At 42.5% G+C, this 18,870-nt stretch overlaps 1 protein-coding gene across 3 annotated transcripts; it reads right to left on the bottom strand.

The window, feature by feature from the left end:
• Positions 1–5,761: 5,761 nt before the first annotated feature.
• Positions 5,762–14,168, bottom strand: LOC149975132 (uncharacterized). Of its 3 annotated transcripts, none has more exons than XM_090210569.1 (6): positions 13,436–14,168; positions 12,928–13,058; positions 12,659–12,751; positions 8,829–8,940; positions 8,497–8,624; positions 5,762–6,836 (listed from the first exon to the last, which is right to left on the bottom strand). In XM_090210569.1, the coding sequence occupies exons 1-6, from the start codon at positions 13,710–13,712 to the stop codon at positions 6,825–6,827; spliced, it is 753 nt and encodes a 250-aa protein (XP_090066695.1). In that variant the 5' UTR covers positions 13,713–14,168; the 3' UTR covers positions 5,762–6,824. The 3 variants fall into 3 exon arrangements, with proteins under 3 accessions (XP_090066695.1, XP_090066694.1, XP_021430816.3); XM_090210568.1 differs by lacking the exon at positions 5,762–6,836 and adding an exon at positions 7,426–7,950; XM_021575141.3 differs by lacking the exon at positions 5,762–6,836 and having other exon boundaries at positions 7,426–8,624.
• Between the last annotated feature and the right edge of the window lie 4,702 nt (positions 14,169–18,870).

Raw genomic sequence — 18,870 nt, 5'->3', positions numbered from 1 at the left:
AACGGACTGAACTGGGCTGTGAGTGTGTGTGTGAAGGGCGTACTGACGGGGCTGGAACTACGCGGTATTACAACAATAGCCTTCGCTGCTATTGTGACAAGCAAAGAAAAGGACAGTGTCACGCTTACGCAGGTGAAAGATATTTTAAACCAACACAAATAATTATACAGGGAGCTGTTACAACAAAAGGAAAATAGCTTCAAAAGCTTTGTCCAAATACTGGTAGATCCAAGAATGGACGACTTGACCAGAGAGGTCCACGACCTGAAAACCAGTCTGCATTTCTCCTAGGGAGAGCCTGATCAGTTGAATAAAAGACGGCAGCAACATAACTAACTCTGAGTCCAAGAGAAAAGACAACAACACTGTCTGTAAATAGATGTTAATAAATGACAGGGAAACGGTAGTACCTAGAAGGACAATCGAGGCAAAATGACATCGTTGTGGATGGAATCCCATAGTCTCCACGTGAGACCTAGATGGAGTCCGAGGAGAGAGTGAGGAAAATGATTGATGGAAAGTTGCAGCTGGATCAAGAAAGATTGAGATCAAGCACGCCCACAAGACTGGAAAATATATCACTAGTAGTGATGAAGTTCCTGAGGAACAAGGACAAGGTGGCTGTTCTGGAGAGAGATAAGAACTTGAGAGGAACCAACATTTTCCTATCTTCCTAAACAAGGACTACTCTGAAGCTGTGCGCGAAAGGCGAAAATAACTGATCACAGCAATGAAGGCTGCCTTGTAGCATGGGGACATTGCTTACATCCGATGAAAAGGTAAAATAGGGAATGTTTATATTTGTCCTGTTTCACTGCATTTACAAGTTGGTAACCTGTATGAGTGTGAGGCGTGAATTGGAAACATGTTTTTTTGCATATCCCAACTCCCCCTGAGACCAGCAGCACACCACCCTGCATCCCACTGCTAGTTTGCCTCTGAAGCTAAGCAGTTCTGGATGGCAGACCAGTTTCTGCAGGAAGTGGTGGTGAAGGGCCAATAGGAGGCACTATTTCCTCTGGTAAATGTATTTTTTATCCCAATGCCCCTGTGTAGGATACTGTCCTTCGGATGGGACGTTAAACGGGTGTCCTGACTCTGTGGTCACTAAAGATCCCAAGTGTCGTGTCTCTGACTTCTTTAATGTGATGACAAGCTACTTTATCAAATCGATTACCTAACGTTTGATTGATTACGTGATTGAATTAAACCATGCAACAATTAACTCATTAATAACCTGGGGCACCACAGAAGAGTTAGTTTATATAGAGCTTCCATCTCCCGAATCCACTCTTAAAGATCTGAAGATATTTTATATCAACAGCTGTCAATCAGAATTTAATTATTCTTTATCTAATATCAGTCTCATCTGAATATCGTAAAATTCTTGGTTATCTGCACAAACCCAGCCTTTACTATGAATCATCCAAACCCAAATTGTCTCAATTATTTATTTACTAACTAATTAAACAATTACAGAATATACGACACATAATAACATTATACAGTAAATACCGTCCCTAGTGGACAAAACAAAAACAGTTTGGTTATAACACGATTGATTCAGAGAGGAAAGGGGGGGGGAATACAAAGGAACATGGGTCTCTATCGGACGTGGGAAGCTATTCTCGCATAAATATGAATATAAAATGCACTTTAACAATCGCTCGTTTGATAAAGGAATATAATCAGTATTTACAATTGAGCTGGTAATGTAAGGCTCTGGTTTGCCCAGTCGAGGTCGCCCTTGTCCTCTGTAGATTCTGCCGGGTCGTTGTGGAGTGAGAAGTTGTGGTTTTCTGCATCGGTCAATGTTCTTTCTAGATTTGCTACCTTTCCAGCTGCAGTCTGTTAGGCTGTAATCTAGGACTCACTTCTTCTTGAGTGATCAATAGTTCAGAGTTCATACCATTTCACATGTGGAGCAAGCTCTCACGTTTTCTGGCCTGTAGGGTTGAAATTAGAATTAGCCCTTTTTAAAAATGAGGACAAGTCCTCACATTATTTGGAACTGAGGTGACTTTTCTTCACAGGGGCTTTTATGCTAGAGTGGAAAAGGGGTTGGTTCATAATTTCCAACCAATGTCTATTCACTTGGGCGGGGCCCACTGAGTGGGCACACGTTACTATAAAACAAACACTTTTCATTTTAGAAGACTAAATAACATTTATCTTTTCAAAAGTATTCTTATACTTTGTCAAACATTTTATTCAACATTCAGATGCAAGCCTCATAACTGAGGAACCTGTACAAACAAAGTTAGGGTAATGTGGCTGTCTTTCATGAGGTCACAAACATGGAATCAAAACAGACCGGGTCGTAGCTGGCTTCTCCACCGACCGTTTCCACATTCTCTAAATTAGGAACAATGTTTAATTCTCCAATTCGCGGAGGTAGGAGTATTTGGCGGGAGAGTTCCTTTGCTCTACTGTGACCCTCTCTCTCCCATACTGCATGGTCAGAGAGACAAGTTTTGACAAGAATTTATGACGTCGTTGTGAAGTCATAAATGAGGCCCCTCTTAACAGGAGAGGAGGGGGAGGGGTTGTTCACATCTCTGCTAGCCGATTCACTGAAAGGGCTAGCTTCATGACACAATGTACTTATCGTAAGAGTAGGGGGTGTTAACCCCGGTGTCCTGGCTAAATTCCCAATCTAGCCCTCGTACCATGGCCATCCCCAGATTCCAATTGGCTCATTCATCCCCACTCCTCTCCCCTGTAACTATTCCCCAGGTCGTTGCTGTAAATGAGAATGTGTTCTCAGTCAACCTGGTAAAATAAGGGATTCATTTAAAATAACCACCCTCGGAGAGTGAAGTCGCAGCCAGGGTTCAGACATTATTGACAGCGATCCTGGAGCCTTGCTCAAGGGCAGATCGAAATATTTTTCAGGTTCGGGGATTCGAACTCGCAACCTTTCGGTTACTGGCCCAACACCCTAACCACTAGTCTACCTTTCACCCAGGCGCATTCACTCTCCCACCCAAATAGCCCATATTAATATACAATATAGAGCCTCAGAAATGCAGTGCCTTGCGAAAGTATTCGGCCCCCTTGAACTTTGCGACCTTTTGCCACATTTCAGGCTTCAAACATAAAGATATAAAACTGTATTTTTTTGTGAAGAATCAACAACAAGTGAGACACAATCATGAAGTGGAACGACATTTATTGGATATTTCAAACTTTTTTAACAAATCAAAAACTGAAAAATTGGGTGTGCAAAATTATTCAGCCCCCTTAAGTTAATACTTTGTAGAACCACCTTTTGCTGCGATTACAGCTGTAAGTCGCTTGGGGTATGTCTCTATCAGTTTTGCACATCGAGAGACTGAAATGTTTTCCCATTCCTCCTTGCAAAACAGCTCGAGCTCAGTGAGGTTGGATGGAGAGCATTTGTGAACAGCAGTTTTCAGTTCTTTCCACAGATTCTCGATTGGATTCAGGTCTGGACTTTGACTTGGCCATTCTAACACCTGGATATGTTTATTTTTGAACCATTCCATTGTAGATTTTGCTTTATGTTTTGGATCATTGTCTTGTTGGAAGACAAATCTCCGTCCCAGTCTCAGGTCTTTTGCAGACTCCATCAGGTTTTCTTCCAGAATGGTCCTGTATTTGGCTCCATCCATCTTCCCATCAATTTTAACCATCTTCCCTGTCCCTGCTGAAGAAAAGCAGGCCCAAACCATCATGCTGCCACCACCATGTTTGACAGTGGGCATGGTGTGTTCAGGGTGATGAGCTGTGTTGCTTTTACGCCAAACATAACGTTTTGCATTGTTGCCAAAAAGTTCAATTTTGGTTTCATCTGACCAGAGCACCTTCTTCCACATGTTTGGTGTGTCTCCCAGATGGCTTATGGCAAACTTTAAACAACACTTTTTATGGATATCTTTAAAAAATGGCTTTCTTCTTGCCACTCTTCCATAAAGGCCAGATTTGTGCAATATACGACTGATTGTTGTCCTATGGACAGAGTCTCCCACCTCAGCTGTAGATCTCTGCAGTTCATCCAGAGTGATCATGGGCCTCTTGGCTGCATCTCTGATCAGTCTTCTCCTTGTATGAGCTGAAAGTTTAGAGGGACGGCCAGGTCTTGGTAGATTTGCAGTGGTCTGATACTCCTTCCATTTCAATATTATCGCTTGCACAGTGCTCCTTGGGATGTTTAAAGCTTGGGAAATCTTTTTGTATCCAAATCCGGCTTTAAACTTCTTCACAACAGTATCTCGGACCTGCCTGGTGTGTTCCTTGTTCTTCATGATGCTCTCTGCGCTTTTAACGGACCTCTGAGACTATCACAGTGCAGGTGCATTTATACGGAGACTTGATTACACACAGGTGGATTGTATTTATCATCATTAGTCATTTAGGTCAACATTGGATCCTTCAGAGATCCTCACTGAACTTCTGGAGAGAGTTTGCTGCACTGAAAGTAAAGGGGCTGAATAATTTTGCACGCCCAATTTTTCAGTTTTTGATTTGTTAAAAAAGTTTGAAACATCCAATAAATGTCGTTCCACTTCATGATTGTGTCCCACTTGTTGTTGATTCTTCACAAAAAAATACAGTTTTATATCTTTATGTTTGAATCCTGAAATGTGGCAAAAGGTCGCAAAGTTCAAGGGGGCCGAATACTTTCGCAAGGCACTGTAAGGATAATGAACTCAATAACTTGCTAACTTTATGTTGGCCATCAATGAGGCTTATGTAACGGATGTGAAACGGCTAGCTTAGTTAGCGTGGGCGCTAAATAGCGTTTCAATCAGTGACGTCACTTGCTCTGAGACCTTGAAGTAGTAGTTCCCCTTGCTCTGCAAGGGCCGCGGCTTTTGTGGCGCGATGGGTAACGATGCTTCGAGGGTGACTGTTGATGTGTGCAGAAGGTCCCTAGTTCGCGCCCGGGTATGGGCGAGGGGACGGTCTAAATTTGTACTGTTACACTTACTTAGATAATTCATTTGACAGTACAGTAGTAGCAATACAGGAATACTTACACTGAGTATACCAAACATTAGAAACACCATTCCTAATACTAATACCCCCCCCACCACACACACACTTTGAAGAGTCTCCACACACACACTTTGAAGAGTCTCAAATATAAAATATATTTGGATTTGTTTAACACTTTTTTGGTTACTACATGATTCCATATGTGTTATTTCATAATTTTGATGTCTTCACTATTATTCTACAATGTAGAAAGTAGTAGAAACAAAGAAAACCCTGGAATGAGTAGGTGTTTTTCCAAACTTTTGACTGGTGCTGTATATATCATGGTGTACAAGACACCTGTCTGATTCGCGCTGAGTGGACTGATCCATTGTGGAGGCCGTGGTGGAGGCACAGTCCATCAGTCTAAGGTGTGTTCCTGAAATTGTAAGTGGTTATATAACATTAACAATGGTGCAACAATTATAAAAATAATAACAAATGAGCTTTCTCCTTTGTTGGATAGCGGTTGCTGTCCATGGTTCTGAAACACATCAGTGCACTGTTGAATTGGCTTCTTTTCCTAGACCATGTTGCTATGTGCATAATAGCAAAGTTAACCAGCATATTGGTGTTGAGAACAATGCAGGAGGCAGCAGCAGAACGAGGAAATGAGAAAACAGCCCTTGCCTTATAATCTTAAGAAAAGTGAGGAGGAAACCCAAACTTAATTAGGTTTACTATCAATAGCCTAACTGTTAAATGTGCCTAGCTTTAAAAATCATCAATATACCTATAGAAATGAGACAAAGCCTGCTTCTGTTTTCGGTATGAATGTTTGTTTAATAGCCTACTGATTCCGTGAGGCTACGCAACGAGATGCCTGTTTTTAATCTTTGCGTTGCTGTAATAAAGGCTTTACACTTTTTGTTTGTTAGAACAGCCTCTGGTATTATTTATAATCTCATTATTACTATTATTATAATAAGAATAATAATAAGTAATGTCATTATCATTAGTAGGCTTAGCATAGCAGCCTTGTATAACCACCGTCAAGCTGTAGGCCTGTTTAGTCTTAATACCATAACTTACTTAGGACTGCATTTCAACACTTCTATAGGCTACTGTATCAGTCAATCCTTCACTCGTTCATGTCATCACACGAGTCATTCATGATTTGAAATGCATTTAAGCGTTTCAATTTTAAAATAAAGCGAGCCTTAAACAATAAACCATTCCATTTCAGAAATTGCATTCACGAATGAATTAAAATGTTTTTAGTCTTTTCTGTAATAAAAAAACAAAAAACAAACATGTTACAGACTCTCTGGTACGCTTATACTTTACTGCATATTATATGCACGCAGTGCTGGCTCCTTACCTCTGTTTTCTTGATCTCCAGTATTTTCCACAACTAATCACATTTAATCCACTTTCTCTTACCTCCTGAGCAACCTGTAAATATTCCCCCCTTTTGAGTTTATTTGTCAAGTCCTCTGCATCCATTTTGGTGTTACGGTGTTCAGAGTTTGTTATAACCAATTTATTGATGTGATTATGATATGCTATAGGCATGGTCTGCCCACTCATTAGGCAGGATTAGGGGGCCGCCGATGGCGGGAGATTGATGAGGGCGGCATTTTCTGAGCTGAACAGACCAAGACGCACCTCCAACACCAACACATAAAACCTCACATAATTCTGCCACAAAACAATGACAATTTCTATCAACCAGTGGCATATGGGCTTTTTAGGTGAGCGGTGATGCCGCCCTTTGATAAGCAGTGCCCACTTTATCAAAGGCAGGGGCGTAAAATATTTTGCTTGTTCATTCCCAGTGCGCCTCTCCAGGGTGCTGTTGGAAAGATGCACCTCTGCAGCGCTCAACCAACATTCTGAAAAAAAATAAAAGATCTAACATAAATCATGCAGCAGATCTATGACATGGTAGAAAGCGTGCGTGGCCTTTTCTGTAATCTTCAGGCTGGAGATAAAATGTATGACAATGTAATGAGACAGACTCTTTTTACATAACGCAGGCTTCTCCGAACAAATAGCCTAACCTAAATGGCGCTCAATTAAAATAAAATAAATTGCTGTCATGTAAACAAAGATACATACCCTAAAAACAGGACGGGACAAAGTAAAATAAACAATCACAACTGTTGTCCTGGAGTTTCACCCCATTGTCATGATCAGTATAAGTAAACATGAATTAAGGCATTATAATTTCCTCATAAAAACACCAGCATCAAAACAACAGGACAAGGTTGTCCAAATCATCAATGAAGCATTTTAGAATACCCCAACCATGACGATATAATCTACTCCAGGGGTAGGCAACTAGACTCAGCTGCGGGCTGAATCTTTCTCGGAGCGAATGGTCAGGGGGATGGAAAATAATTATAATTTGTACACTGCAAAATGACCACAACTAAGCCCAAAGAGATTGTATTGAAAAATAACAAGAATTTCATACCTTGATAACATTGAGATACTTTTTATTTATTTATTTGTGGAAATACTTTCAGCTGAATTCCTGGTCTTTTTTTAACCAAAAACAAATCCCCCAAATCCTGTTGCTAACCCCTGATCTTCTATGTCTCATCATACTCATTATTTATTCAGTTCAGTTCACCTCATCCACTTCCCTACTATATCCAAAACCAACAGAATTAGTACTTAGTAGTACAACATTACATATAATATTACATATTATACATGGGCCGTGTGCATTTTCTGTTGGTGTACCCTGAGGTAGCTCCTCTCTGAGAACCTCTTCCCACAGTGAGTACAGGCAAACGGCCTCTCTCCTGTATGGACCTTCAGGTGCATCTTCATATGGTGCTGGCGGGAGAACCTCTTCTCACACTGGGGGCAGCTGTAGGGTTTCTCGCCTGTGTGGACTCTCTGGTGCCTCTTCAGGTTGGACGAGTCTGAAAAACTGGCCCGGCACAGGTGGCAGCCGAAAGGTTTCTCCCCTGTGTGCATCCTCTGGTGGATCTCCACCTGTTTGGGCAAACGGAAGGCTTTCCCACAAAATGAACACGGAAAGCGCTTCTCTTTGGCGCTGCCACCTTTACTGATTCCATCTCTAATACTGTCATTTGTCAATGGGCTTGTGCAGCCATTTAAGGTTGAGGCACGGGCATTGTCTGAGGTCTGGTTTAACATAAGGAGTGTGTGAGGAGGATGAAGGCCAGGGAGTGTCTGTGTTGTCTCAGGATCCATGTTCCAGTTGATAGATCCTATAGAAGGCAGGCTGAAGGCAGCACCTGTTAGGGGGTTAACCTGAGGTGCCATCAGTCTCTCTGAATCACAACTATAGGAGCAAGACGGAGCATCGCTAGCCGAGTCAGTGTCTGTTCTCTCCAGCTGCATACCAACACCTCCCTGTCCCCGCAGACAAAATCTACTACTCGCCCTGGTCTCAGCCAGTCTGTTGTCACGGAGACTAAATTCGGTTGTTGTTTTGTGTTCGACAGTCTGTTTCTGGTTGTGGTTAACACTTTTGTTCCCCAGCCCAGTATTGAAGACACTGTCCCATCCACTGACCTCCACATTGTCGCCTCTAGTCCTGGCCTGCTCAGTGATGTCGTCCCCCGGGCCATTGACTGCACTTGTCTGGGTCTGGGAATCCAAGATGGCCACCCAGTCTCCTCTGTTAGCCTCCAGCCAACCACCTCAGGAAAAGGTTAGAAAATAGATCTTAAAAACATGGCAGAGAAAACTACATAGGGAGTTTGACTTAATTACTTGGTCAAGTTCAAACATTGTGTTTTTGTATGTAAACATATGGTTTATTGATTTCATTTTATGAATGAAGAAAATAAATTAATAATAATAGCCAGGTGCATCACAGGTGCATATATGTATTTCTCCCTTACCTTGCTCCCCCATCTTTAGTCCACTCAACAGGTTAATGCCCTCTTGTTCGTCTTCTATCGTCTCCTCTTTGACCAGCAGCAGATCAGGCTTCCCATCCTCCACGTCTACTGACTGTAAGAGATAAAGAGTGAGAGGATGTTGGATCAAGAAATCTGATATGAGCACCTTGCTATGGAGCATCTTCTGATTGGGCAATGAGGGATTGCTATGAGTACTATGCAAATGTTAGTTGATTTGATACTATGCAATCGTGCTAGTTGTTTTGATCACTTGACACTATTGGTTTGCTAATTCAAAGGCATGGTCCCACTATTAAGACAACATTAATCAAGATTAGGGTTTGTATCCACAAAGCATCTTAGACTAGAAAATTGGTTGTGCTGAGAATAGACACATTTTACTCCTACTCTTATGGGTAAAAATAAAAGCTCTGCATGAAGCCTCTTCTAGTCGACAGATATTTAGGACCCCTCATGAATTGTCCTAACCAGTTAAGAGTTATCAGCAGGTTTCTTGATTATAAGAAAAGGCAGAGAGTCAGTGGCTCCTGCACCACATGCAATTGCGTTGGAGTTGATAGAATATTTAAATATTACTACATGATCAACCCATAAATAATCTACTCTGAACAAAAACATGAACGCAACAATTTAAAAAAATTGACTGAGTTACAGTTCATATAAAGACATCAGTCAATTGAAATAAATGTATTAGGCCCTAATCTATGGATTTCACATGACTGGGAATACAGATATGCCTCGGTTGGTCACAGATACCTTAAAAAAAAGGTAGGGCCGTGGATCAGAAAACCAGTCAGTATCTGGTGTGACCATGTGCCTCATACAGCGCGACACATCTCCTTCACATAGAGTTGATCAGGCTGTTGAGTGTGGCCTGTGGAATGTTGTCCCACTTCTCTTCAATGACTGTGCGAAGTTGCTGGACTTTGGCGGGAACTGGAATATGCTGTCGTATACATCGATCCTGAGCATCCCAAACATGCTCAATGGGTGGGTGACATGTCTGGTGAGGATGCAAGCCATGAAAAAAAATTGGGACATTTCCAGCTTCCAGGAATTGTGTACAGATCCTTGTGACATGGAGCTGTGTATTATCATACTGAAACATGAGGTGATGGTGGCAGAAAAACAGCACGACAATAAGCCTCAGGATCTCGTCACGGTATCTCTGTGCATTCAAATTGCCGTAGACAAAATGCAATTGTGTTAATTATCCATAGCTTATGCCTGCCCATGCCATAACCCCACCACCACCACGGGGCACTCTGTTCACAACGTTGACATCAGCAAACAGCTTGCCCACATGGTCTGTGATTGTGACGGCGGTTGGACGTACTGCCAAAATCTCTAAAACAACTTTTGAGGCGGCTTATGGTAGTGAAATTAGCATTCAGTTCTCTGGCAACAGCTCTGGTGGACATTCCTGTAGTCAGCATGCCAATTGCTAACTCTCTGTGGCATTGTGTTGTTTGACAATGCTGCACATTTTAGAGAAGGGCCTTATATTGTCCCCAGAATAAGGTGCACCTGTGTAATGATCATGCTGTTTAATCAGCTTCTTGATATGCCATACCTGTCAGGTCCAAATTCTACTTTTAACAACCATACTGTATGATTCAGTACAATATGCCTATCACTTTATACAAAATATCAGAATTTGTAAAAAAAATAATAATAATAATAATATTTTTTAAGGGGGAAAAAAAGAAGATTATGGATGCCAACATTAGGAAATAATTAAGAGAAGGCAAAGTTATCGTGTCAGGTGAAAGTTATAAAACGGTTTCCCACTGCAACATTTGACGGACAGTTACATTCACCGTTGTAGTCTGAAGCGTGCTATAGCATTCAAAGCTGGCGATGCCTCATTGCGACAGGGTATAAACTATCATTTGCAACAATGTTAATGAGCGTCATCACCATCTTTCCTTTGCAGTAACTCCAACGGCCGTGATCACCAACAGAGAAACTTTTATGAGTTCATTTTAATCCTGGCTCAGATTTTGTCTGGGCAGTGTCAAGAACATCATCCTAAAAACCTACTCTGAGCTGGGATTTTTTTTTTGGTCTGAAAACCGGTTTTAAAATTATTCCTACGACCTTTTCTGAGATGGTTTGTGGATATGGGCTCTGTGCAAGCTTCACACAACCACGGTGAATGTGACTGTACATCACATGTTGCAATGGTAAAACGTTTGATCTCATTTTTGTCTGATAAAATCTATTTCCCTACTCTTAATTCTTGGCAAATATGTTGGCATGCATAAGCTGATGGTTGAAGCAGAATTTTTTTTATAATTATACTGTTATATCAACACACTCTGCTGTCACTGCTGTTTAACAACTGGCTTTGGCACAGTTGGCATAAAATCACTTGCCGAAAGTGTTGCATAAAACGTTTGAAAGATCTAGAATTTTCCTCGAACACAATCAAATTGAACATAGGCCCTAGATGCCTTCAATTTCACAACTTAAAAGGCATTCCCCATTTAGCTATATATTTTTTAACATGATATTGCGCTCCAAAGGGATATCTTAAAATAACATGATGTAAGTTACTTAAATAATAAAAATAAAAATATGTGATTATTTTATTAGCCTATGTGGTTATAAGAATTTAGGCATATCATGTGAAATAGGGCTCATGTGAAATCATTTTAAAATAACAAAATGTATTGTTGCATGTAGGTCTAGATCATTTATGTATGCATCAATATTAACATTATTTCAACAACTCCAAAGCAATTGCATGTGGCACAGGAACCACTGATTGCATGTTTCTATTATCAAGACACCTGCTGGTAACTCTTAACTGGTTAGGACAGCTCAAGGTGTCATTAATACACTACAACGCCTTTGGAAAGTATTCAGACCCCTTGATTTTTCCCACATTTTGTTACAGCCTTATTCTAATATGGATTACATTTTAAAAAAAACTATTCCTCAGCTATCTACACACAATACCCCATAATGACAAAGTGAAACTATTTTGGTCTAAGAGCCTCTTCCCCATGTGGACCTTCAGGTATATCTTCAGAAGGTGCTGGTGGGAGAACCTCTTCTCACACAGGGGGCAGCTGTAGGATCTCTCCAGTGTGGACCCTCTTCAGGTTGCCAGCCTGGGCTAAGTGCATGTGACACTGGGTACAGCTGAAGGATTTCTCCCCTGTGGAACTACTGGTGGAACCACCTTCTGGGAGCAGCTGAAGCCTTTGTTACAGAACATGCAGAGGAACCATTTATCTTTACTACCACCCGATGTGGCTTCCTCTCCCGGAACCTGGGCTCTAGCCCTGTCGTGTGAGTTCAATACCTGATCGAAAAGGCCATGTGAAGCTAAGCTTTCCATGTAGTCTAAGAAGTCTCTGTCCTGTGAGTGTCCATCTGCATTCCATGTGGAAGGAATGTCGCCCTCCACTTTCTCAGTCACTTCATCTATGACCAGACCCTCCCCTTTCTTATCTAGGCACCCTTCAGAGCATACACAACTACTGTACTAGTTCCAGTCCCCTCTAGACAGATCATTCTGTCTTTAAACCCAAGGATATGTTGCCAGGTCCATCTATTTAGTGTAAAAACAAGACAGATCATCAACACCAGTGTATAACGCATCACCATCTACACAGGAATTAACAGCCCTTTGGCTCTGGTGAAATACCAGTAGATACTCTGAGCCGGGAGCAGGAGGACAGCCCAGTCTCCCCAGCCCCTCTGGGTCTGATCCGTGGACAGATCCGGTGCGCAAGAGAGAGCCTGTGTGTTACAGTTAAAGTCTCTGACATTAGGATGGCGTTCAGCATGCCACTGACCTCCGTGATGTTGTGTTGTGTGTCCTCTTCTTCAGTCCTCTCCTGCTTGACCAGGGACGATCCACTAGGACCTGCAGCCTCTGCATCTGCATCCTGATACAAGAGAGGAGGTTATTACCGGTACATGCGTAGAATTGGATAACAATGTCATAGGGAAGTCTCACAAGCTCTGCTATGGCAGATAAATGAGGGTGTACATGTAAGCAAGTGAAAAGGTGAGGTGCCTTTTTAAAATAAACTGGCCACATTTGATGCACTGTTACACAAACCTCTATCATGATAACGTGCTGGGTTGAGGTTCCACTCCCCTCATCAACAGTGATTGGTTGGTCATCGCTCCATGTATTGTGTCCCGCTGGCTTCACAAAGCTCCTGTGGCCTCCAGTGAGATGTCCTTTACCTGAGAGAGTGATTGGGGGGGGGGGGGGGGGGGGGGGGACATTATTAAGTTAGTTACTGCCAATGCTATATTGTACAATATTGAGTTTTGACAGGGTCTAGAATTGGCCAGGATGTAAGGTTACACTTTGCATAACTTCTTGATATATTATTTCTAGATTGATTAATTATGTTCCATTCATTATATTGTTTTCAATTAGTAAATGCAGTCAATGAAGAATATGGTTAGAATATGATCATGTCTTTGTGCAAGATAGCTAAGTAATCAGGGGAATTATTGCATACTATCCAACAACTGACCAAGACCCAATTATGGTTAACATCTAGTCACACATGTGCAGAGGGGGCTCCGCTGCCTCGGCCTTCTGCAAAATGTACCTCTTTCCATTCCTCTGTATCCGTCGAGGATCTTGACACTACTGGGACGTTTGGAGAGTGCGCGCTCTCGCGTTGTCCTCTCTGCGCGCTCCCGTGCCATCTTCAGTTCCAGTAGCTGTAGTTTCCTTCGCAATGCCCTGTTTTCTTTCTGGCTTTGAGTTATTTCCAAACGAAACACTGCATAGTCGTCGTCTACGAGTTTACAGACTTCTGCCACGGCTGCATTCGCTAGCACTTCCATAATGGAGGCGATTTCAGTGTGAAAAACCATGGCCATTGTTTGCTAACGTTAGATGTTATCCATGTAACGCCAGCTTTTATCAACCAAGTCCTGTCTCCAACGCGAATGAAATACTAACTGGCGTAAGTATGTGATGCTGAGCAGTTAAATTAGTAAAATTTTGAATTCCATCGTATTAATGTCTAAATAAAAACCCTAACGACAAAATGGTTCTTGGTCATGTTTACATCCGTACTTATCTGGGTTTTAAATGGCGGTTGGCAACCAAAAAGTTGCATTACCGCCACCAATTGGACTGGAGTGTGAGTCCATTACAAGTTATAAAAGAAAAGGTCCCAACCCACTAACCCCCACAGTGGAGACCAATATTTCTATACTATATACTAACCCAAGATAGACCAGAGCCTGTCGTTTCCGATGGAGGCAAATTAATCATAGTGGGCAGAACAAGCAAGGAGGCAGGCAGAGCCAAGCACAAGCTAGTGAGATCCTATTGGTGCGTTCCGTTAGGGGACGCCTAGTCTGAAGTGCGCTCGTGCAATAACTAAATTCTAAACAACGCATTTTTGGGGGAAACTTTGGCAAAGAGTAAAGTCTACAAAACAAAATCCACTCTGTTTGTTACAGATTCTAGTTCAGGAAACAGAAAACTGTATGGAGATCAAATGTTTAATAGATGAGGAAATTTGCTGGAAAATCCATATGGCTCCATCTTCTCCCACTTCTGGCCACTTGATTAAATTGTTTTACATTTTTTTTTAAATCTATGGCAAGACCTGAAAATGATCAACAACAAATTTGATAGAGCTTAAAGAATTTTGAAAAGAATAATGGGCAAATGTTGCGCAATCCAGGTGTGGAAAGCTCTTATAGACTTACCGAGAAAGCAGCTGTAATCACTGCCAACAGTGCTTATACAAAGTATTGACTCAGGGGTGTGAATAATTGAGATATTTCTGTATTTAATTTTCAATAAATGCACACACGTTTAAAAAAAAAAACATGTTTTCACTTTGTCATTATGGGGTATTGTGTGTAGATGGGTGAGAAAACAATTATTTAATCCCTTTTGAATTCAGGCTGTAACACAACAAAATGTGGAATAAGTAAAGGGGCATGAATAATACTTTCTGAGGGCACTGTACCTCTCGTGGTGAATGCCAATCCTGACCCTGTCTGTATTTGTGGGGTAACCATGAGGTAACTTTTTTGTTGACAAGATAAAGTTAGGGATGACATGCAAACATCAAACGCTGAGCCATCATATTCATGCTTAACGGACCAAGTAATGAAAGACAAGCACTGTAGTTTTGAGTTCAGCAAAGTGGGTGTGGAAGAGGTGAGTGTTGGTATCTATATATAAAGACAAGCTGGATGGGAAATTGCTGAGATTGGTAGTGGAATACATTGAGACTCCTGTTTGCCACATCTTCAATTTAAGCCTAGAAGACGGTGTGCGCCCTCAGGCCTGGAGGAAGGTTAAGGTCATTCCACTACCTAGAAATGGCAAAGCACCCTTTAATGGCTTAAACAGCGGACCAATCATCCTTTTACCAGTGCTTCCCATGCTTTTAGATACAAAAAAACAAAGAAAGTTATTTTACAGAAAACAAATTAACAACAGACATTCAGCATGCTTACAAGGAAGGGCACTCAAAATGCTCTGGACTGATGATTGGCTGAAATAAATTGATAGAGCGGTTTTGTTAGACTTCAGTGCAGCTTTTGATATCATTGATCATAACCTATTTCTTACGGCACAACAGGGACTGTGAAAACACAAAATATATAAAAATGGCTGTGTATTGTAATTTAAACTGTATTGTGTTATGTAAATGATGGGCCTTGCAGGAGCTGGAAGGGTTCAAAGGGCAGGAGCCATCTCCTGTTTCTGAAGCGTGGGGCAGAAACAGGAGATTGTGGGAATGATTGCTCTTTCCATGACATAGACTGACCAGGTGAATCCAGGTGAAGCTATGATCCCTTATTGAAGTCACCTGTTAAATACACTTCAATCAGTGTAGATGAAGGGGAGGAGGCAGGTTAAATAATTATTTTTAAGCCTTGAGACAATTGAGACATGGCTTGTGGATGTGGATTCAGAGGGTGAATGGGCAAGACAAAATATATAAGTACCTTTTGAATGGGGTACGGTAGTAGGTGCCAGGCACACCGGTTTGTGTCAAGAACTGCAATCCGGGGCCAGAGGTCCAGTCTCTACCGCCATCAACACCACAGGTCCTACTGGATTGCTGACTGTAAACACAAATTGTACATTAGAGCATATTAAGGTTTACAGTATACAGTTGAAGTCGGAAGGTTACATACACCTTAGCCAAATACATTTAAACTCAGTTTTTCACAATTCCTGACATGTAATCCTAGTAAAAATTCCCTGTCTTGGGTCAGTTAGGATCACCACTTTATTTTAAGAATGTGAAATGTCAGAATAATAGTAGAGAATGATTTATTTCAGCTTTTGTTTCTTTCATCACATTCCCAGTGGGTCAGAAGTTTACATACACTCAATTAGTATTTGGTAGCATTGCCTTTAAATTGTTTAACTTGGGTCAAACGTTTTGGGTAGCCTTCCACAAGTTTAATAATTTGAGTGAATTTTGGTCCAGTCCTCCTGACCAAGCTGGTGTAACTGAGTCAGGTTTGTGGGCCTCCTTGCTCGCACACACTTTTTCAGTTCTGCCCACAAATTTTCTATGGGATTGAGGTCAGGGCTTTGTGATGGCCACTCCAATACCTTGACTTTGTTGTCCTTAAGCCATTTTGCCACAACTTTGGAAGTATGCTTGGGGTCATTGTCCATTTGGAAGACCCATTTGCGACCAAGCTTTAACTTCCTGACTGATGTCTTGAGAAAGTGGTGATCCTAACGGACCTAAAACAGGGCATTTTTACTAGGATTAAATATCAGGAATTGTGAAAAACGGAGTTTAAATGTATTTGGCTAAGGTGTATGTAAACTTCTGACTTCAACTGTAGGTATAGATATTAAATGACTATGCATAGATAATAACAGAGTAGCAGCAGCATGGAGGGGGAAGGCAATGCAAATAGTCTGGGTAGCTATTTGATTAGATGTTCAGGAGTCTTTTGGCTTGGGGGTAGAAGCTGTTTAGAAGCCTCTTGGACCTCGTCTTGGTGCTCCGGTACCACTTGCTGTGCGGTAGCGTAGAGAACAGTCTTTGACTAGGGTGGCAGGAGTCTTTGACAACTTTTAGGGCCTTCCTCTGACATTACCTGGTATAAAGGTCCTGGATGGTAGGAAGCTTGGCCCCGGTGATGTACTGGGCCTAACACACTTCCCTCTGTAGTGCCTTGCGGTCGGAGGCCGAACAGTTGCCATACCAGGCAGTGATGCAAACCGCCAGGATGCTCTTGATGGTGCAGCTGTAAAACCTTTTGAGGATCTGAGGACCCATGTCAAATCTTTTCAGTCACCGGAGGGGGAAGAGGTTTTGGTGTGCTTGGACCATGTTAGTTTGTTGGTGTGGACGCCAAGGAACTTGAAGCTCTCAACCTGCTCCACTACAGCCCTGTCCATGAGAATGGGGGCATGCTCGGTCCAACTTTTCCTGTAGTCCACAATCATCTCCTTTGTCTTGATCACTTTGAGGGAGAGGTTGTTGTCCTTGCACCACACGGTCAGGTCTCTGACCTCCTCCCTATAGGTGGTCTCATTGTTGTCGTTGATCAGGCCTACCACTGTTGTGTCATCTGCAAACTTAATGATGGTGTTGGAGTCGTGCCTGGCCGTGCAGTCATGAATGAACAGGGAGTACAGGAGGGGACTGAGCACACACCCCTTGTTGTTAACTACCCTTACCACCTGGGAGCGGCCCATCAGGAAGTCCAGGATCCAGTTTCAGAGGGAGGTGTTTAGTCCCAGGTTCCTTAGCTTAGTAATGAGTTTGAGGGCACTATGGTGTTGAACGCTGAGCTGAAGTCAATGATTAGCATTCTGACATAAACTCAGCAACATCCTCTCAGTGTCAACTGTGCAAACTTAACATGTGTAAATATTTGTATGAACATAAGATTCAACAACTGAGACATAAACTGAACAAGTTCCAAAAACGTGACTAACAGAAATGGAATAATGTGTCCCTGAACAAACCTGCAAGTTCCCAGAATTTTCTGGGGGGAATGGCCCCCTAGCCCTCACCCTTCGATCCAACAGGTCCCAGACGTGCTCAATGGGATTGAGATCCGGGCTCTTCTCTGGCCATGGCAGAACACTGACATTCCTGTCTTGCAGGAAATCACGCACAGAACGAGCAGTATGGCTGGTGGCATTGTCATGCTGGAGGGTCATGTCAGGATGAGCCTGCAGGAAGGGTACCACATGAGGAAGAAGGATGTCTTCCCTGTAACGCACAGCGTTGAGATTGCCTGCAATGACAACAAGCTCAGTCCGATGATGCTGGGACACACCGCCCCAGACCATGAGACAGTCCACCTCCAAATAGATCCCGCTCCGGAGTACAGGCCTCGGCGTAACGCTCATTCCTTCGACGATAAACACAAATACGACCATCACCCCCGGTGAGACAAAACCACGACTCGTCAGTGAAGAGCACTTTTTGCCAGTCCTGTCTGGTCCAGCAACGGTGGGTTTGTGCCCATAGGCGACTTTGTTGCCGGTGATGTCTGGTGAGGACCTGCCTAACAACAGGCCTACAAGCCCTCAGTCCAGCCTCTCTCAGCCTATTGTGGATTGTCTGAGCACTGATGGAGGGATTGTGCGTTCCTGGTGTAACACGGGCAGTTGTTATTGCCATCCTGTACCTGTCCCGCAGGTGTGATGTTCGGATGTACCGATCCTGTGCAGGTGTTGTTACACATGGTCTGCCACTGCGAGGACGATCAGCTGTCCGTCCTGTCTCCCTGTAATGCTGTCTTAGACATCTCACAGTATGGACGTTGCAATTTATTGTCCTGGCCACATCTGCAGTCTTGATGCCTCCTTGCAGCATGCCTAAGGCACGCTCACGCAGATGAGCAGGGACCCTGGGCATCTTTCTTTTGGTGTTTTTCAGAGTCCGTAGAAAGGTCTCTTTAGTGTCCTAAGTTTTCATAACTGTGACCTTAATTGCCTACCGTCTGTAAGCTGTTAGTGTCTTAACGACTGTTCCACAGGTGCATGTTCATTAATTGTTTATGGTTCATTGAACAAGCA

Source organism: Oncorhynchus mykiss, chromosome 19, assembly GCF_057628025.1.
Source record: "Oncorhynchus mykiss isolate SJ-2025 chromosome 19, ASM5762802v1, whole genome shotgun sequence".
In the NCBI taxonomy this organism is placed as follows: domain Eukaryota; kingdom Metazoa; phylum Chordata; class Actinopteri; order Salmoniformes; family Salmonidae; genus Oncorhynchus; species Oncorhynchus mykiss.
This window is presented reverse-complemented; position numbering and strand designations above follow the sequence as displayed.